Source organism: Mus caroli, chromosome 7 (assembly GCF_900094665.2).
Source record: "Mus caroli chromosome 7, CAROLI_EIJ_v1.1, whole genome shotgun sequence".
In the NCBI taxonomy this organism is placed as follows: Eukaryota; Metazoa; Chordata; class Mammalia; order Rodentia; family Muridae; genus Mus; species Mus caroli.
Genome location: NC_034576.1, coordinates 39,418 through 44,245, shown reverse-complemented (window position 1 = coordinate 44,245; position 4,828 = coordinate 39,418). Strand labels below are relative to the sequence as shown.

General features: G+C 45.9%; 1 protein-coding gene across 1 annotated transcript in view; it reads left to right on the top strand.

Moving 5' to 3' along the window:
- The window catches only part of Nlrp12 (NLR family pyrin domain containing 12), a 26,172-nt gene that overhangs the window by 11,050 nt on the left and 10,294 nt on the right, over positions 1–4,828 (top strand). Inside the window, exons 3-6 of the mRNA XM_029480175.1 lie at positions 641–644; positions 1,510–1,680; positions 2,724–2,894; positions 3,517–3,687. Coding sequence (XP_029336035.1) covers positions 641–644; positions 1,510–1,680; positions 2,724–2,894; positions 3,517–3,687 — 517 coding nt within the window. The remainder of the gene's footprint in view (positions 1–640; positions 645–1,509; positions 1,681–2,723; positions 2,895–3,516; positions 3,688–4,828) is intronic.

The window sequence follows — 4,828 nt, the reverse complement described above, 5'->3', positions numbered from 1 at the left end:
ATGCTAATGATAATGCTAATGATAATAATAACTTTAGTAGGGCATATGGTACATGACTTTAATTCCAGCACCCTAGAGGCAGAGGCAAGAGAATCGCTGAGTTTGAGGCTAGCCTGGTCTATAGAAAGAGAATTCCAGGATAGTCAGGGCTACACAGAGAAACTGTCTTGAAAACCAAACAATCCAGTATAAAAAGGAAACAAACTGAAGCCATTTTGAATAAAACTTCCATTTTGAATATGGGTCAAAGGGCTGGAGAGATGGCTCAGTGTTTAAGAGCACCAACTGCTCTTCTAGAGGTTCTGAGTTCAATTCCCAGCAACCACATGGTGGCTCACAACCATCTGTCATGGGATCTGATGCTCTCCTCTGGTGTGCCTGAAGAGAACAATGAGGTACTCACATAAAATAAATAAATAAATCTTAAGAAGTTAAAAAAAAAAAAAAAGAATATGGGTCAAATAAAGTTTCAGTTCCCAAGACCTCTCTGGGTAACTGGCATCCTGATTGGCGGGAAATGGGGGGAGATGGGGGCAGGGGATGGGAATGGAAAATGAATGAATCTTGGTTGGCAAGAAACATGAATGCTAGGCAAGTTGCCTCCCACAATGGGACCAGATAGGATAAGGGTACTACAAAGACCTGTTTCTAAGGAAGTTCCAAACCCTACATCCTGATTGGTGGGATAAGTTGGCACAGATTTTTGTTGTTTGGGAGCTTAAAAACTGTAGCATTCTGTCTGGCTCAGGATTATGCAGTTCACAGTGCCTGAGTCTGTTCTGTGGCCCTGACTGGTCAGTATCGTCCTGAGTACAAAAAAAAAAAAAAAAAAAAAAATTGTTAAATACTTACTAAGATGAACATTCAGCAACACACTCAGCTCCTGCTATGTGCCTTTCTCCCTGGCTAGTCATTTTTGCTGCCTAATTCAAATAACCATCTTGCTCTGCTGGACCCTTGTGCCTGTTTGGGTCATTTTGGATTTTTGACCCTAACACCAGGTATTGTAATGGCACATGCTTTTATTCCCAGGAGGCAGGCAGATCTTTCTCTGTGAGTTTGAGGCCACCTGGTCTACATAGTGAGTTCTAGGACAGCCATAGCTAGACAGTGAGACCCGGTTTCAAAACAAAACACACACACACAGTGGAAGGTAAGATAAAAAGAAGACAAAAAAGAAAGAAAAGAGCTGTCTGTCTGAAGTCAAGCATGGTTGGTATCTCACACCACTATAATCCCAGAAATTGAAATTGAGAGGTAAAGAACAGAAGGTCAGAAGTTTAAGGTACACAAGTTCAGGACCAGCCTGGGCTACATGCAGACACACACACACACACACACACAAGAATAATCTAAGTGTCTTGGAATTTGAGATAAACTTGAAAATAGCAAGGGGGAAAGAAACATTTATATGAAGAGACTACAATGTTTCCTGAGTTGTTAAATGAAGTATTTGTGTCAACCGTAATGATTACATGGACACTAAACTACATGTTGGCCTTTACACAGACAGGAAAGGAACATGCTGCCTGATATCTACAGTGCATACCTTTCAGCAGCTGTCTGTACCAACTCCAACCTGATCGAGCTGGCATTATACCGCAATGCCTTGGGCAGCCAGGGTGTGAGGCTGCTCTGTCAAGGTCTCCGACATGCCAGCTGCAAGCTGCAGAACCTGAGGTAAGTCCCAGCTGCAGCATGAGTCTCTCAGTGTCCACACCACCCTCTCCCATAAGGTTCATCAAGAAGAACACATAGGGCGATGTCTGCCTGCCATGCCTCCTGTGGCAGTGTACCACAGCAGGGAAGCCTCTTCTTCCACTTTTTTTTGGGGGGAGGGGGTTTCAAGACAGGGTTTCTCTGTATAGCCCTGGCTATCCTGGAACTCACTCTGTAGACCAGGGTGGCCTCGAACTCAGAAATCCGCCTGCCTCTGCCTCCTGAGTGCTGGGACTAAAGGCGTGCACCACCACGCCCAGCTTTTTTTGTTTGTTTGTTTTTTTGAGACAGGGTTTCTCTGTCCTGGAGCTCACTTTGTAGACCAGGCTGCCCTTGAACTCAGAAATCTGCCTGCCTCTGCCTCCAAAGTGCTGGGATTAAAGGCATGCGCCACCATGCCTGGGCCACTTTTGTTTTAAAAATATAATTTATTTTGTATGCTTGTGTGAGGGTGTCAGAACCCCTGGAACAGGAGTTACAGACAGTTGTGAGCTGCCATTTGGGTGCTGAGAATTGAACCCCAGTCCCTTGGAAGATCATCCAATGCTCTTAACCACTAAGCCATCTCTCTCTAGACCCTCTTCTTCCATTTAAAACAACAAAACAAAAAATAAAACAAAACAAAGCAAAGCAGGGTTTCCCTATGTAGCCCTGGATGCTCTGGACCTCTCTATATAAACTGTTGTGGCCTCGACTCAAGAGATCTACCTACAGCGGGGTGTGGTGGCGCACGCCTTGATCCCAGCACTCAGGAGGCAGAGGCAGGTCTACAAAGTGAGTTCCAGGACAGCCAGGGCTACACAGAGGGAAGAAAGAAAGAAGGAAGGAAGGAAGAAAGGGAGGAAAAGAAAGAAAGATCAAAACAAAAATAAAAGGGTGAATGAGAGGCACATGTAACCTTTAAAAAGAGAGACAAATATAAAGCAGAGAATTCCAGAACAGCCACCAAATAAATGACTTGCTTCTATCTACACCCCCACCACCCACCATCCACCCCCACCAAGGCTGAAGAGGTGTCAGATCTCCGGCTCAGCCTGCCAGGACCTCGCAGCGGCTGTCATCGCCAACAGGAATCTAACCAGGCTGGACCTCAGTGGCAACAGCATTGGGGTGCCAGGCCTGGAGCTGCTCTGTGAGGGGCTGCAGCACCCCAGGTGTAGGCTGCAGATGATCCAGTGAGTGAGTCTGCACTGGGCATGTGTGCTCTTCTACCTTTGCTCTTCCTGCTTCTCCCTGTCTCCTCCTGTTTGTCCTCCTTCTGTCCCCCCTTCTTAAAGCCTATTAGCATATATTAGTTGTACATATTACTAAAATTCAGTGGAACCCCCCACCTATACCCCTGATCTTTCTCTCTCAGTTTATTATGACAAGGTCTCATGGAGCCCAGGCTGGCCTTGAACTCCTCATTCTGTTATCTGTCTATACTGCTGGGAGTTCCACCACACCTAGCCTTCAGGGTGGTATTTCCCTATGTATATCACATGCACAGATCAAACCCAGCCCACCTTTCCTTACTATTCCCAAAATGTTCATTTAAAAAAATAGATTTTGTTTGTTTGGTTTTGGTTTTGTCTTCAGTTTTGGACTTTTGAGACAGGGTCTCACTGTGTAGCCCTTCCTGATTTGAACTTGCTGTGTACACCAGGCTGACTTTGAACTTACAGAGTTCTGTCTCAATAAACAAAACCAACCAACCAACCAAACCAACCCAAGTACATAGGGAGGAGAAAAAATTACATAGGTTCATGTTGGGTGACTACACAGAACGTGACAGCCTCTTCACATTCTCTCTTCTAGGCTGAGGAAGTGTCTGTTGGAGGCTGCAGCTGGCCGATCCCTGGCTTCTGTTCTCAGCAACAACTCATATCTGGTAGAACTGGATCTGACAGGAAACCCCTTGGAAGATTTGGGGCTGAAGTTACTGTGTCAAGGGCTAAGGCACCCTGTCTGCAGGCTGCAGACCTTGTGGTGAGATCTCCTGGGGCCAACTCAGAGGGCAGGTCTCCTGTGTGAAATCAAAGTAGACAAATGAATCAGGTGTTACATTTCATCCCAGCGCTCAGGAGGCTGAGGCAGGGCTGTTGCCAATGGGTTGTTTTCAGGCTCTTGGCATCTTACTCAAGCCTGAAATAAAAGGGAACTTGAAAGATGGCTCAGAGGTTAAGAACTGTTGTTGCTTTCAGGAAAGGACCTTGGGTCAGTTCCCAGCATCCACATCCATAAAGCCAGTCCAAGGGAATCTTGGAACCTGGGTACACTGGAAGAGCAGCCAGTACTCTTAACCTTGAAGCCATCTCTCTAGCCCCATAAAATAATAATTTTAGAGGCTGAACAGTGGTGGCGCACGCCTGTAATCTCAGCACTTGGGAGGCAGAGGCAGGTGGATTTCTGAGTTCGAGGGCAGCCTGGTCTACAGAGTGAGTTCCAGGACAGCCAGGGCTACACAGAGAAACCCTGTCTCGAAAAACCAAAAGAAAGAAAGAGAGAGAGAGAGAAATAATTTTAGAAATTAAAATAATAATATTTGACAGCAGGGGCCAGAAAGATGGCTCGGCAGGCAAAAGCTCTTGCCATCAAGCCTGGTGAGCTAAATTCAATGGTCTGGACTATTACTGAGGAAATAGAAACCTGATCTTCACATATATAACCCGAAGGGTTGGCATCAAAGGCACGAGGCATATGCCAGTCTTGTTTGTTTTACCCAATAAGAAGTCTTACTAAAAAAATATCTGCAGGAGCTGATGAGGTGGTTAAAGGTAAAGCCTGTTAGCCTGAGTTCAGTGCCAGGGGTCCATACTGTCCAAGGAGAGAGACTGCAACTGTCCACAGTGGGTTCCTGCATCAATCAATCAATCAATCAATCATCAACCAATCAAACACAAAAACAAAAAACCAATCCTCAAGGGCTGGAGAGATGGCTCAGTAGTTAAAAGCACTTGTTGCTGTGGGCATCTACATATGTATATCAACAAAATATTTTTGAGACACAGTCTCACTGTGCATCTTTGACTAACCGGCCCGGGCGTGGTGGCGCAGGCCTTTAATCCCAGCACTCGGGAGGCAGAGGCAGGCGGATTTCTGAGTTCGAGGCCAGCCTGGTCTACAAAGT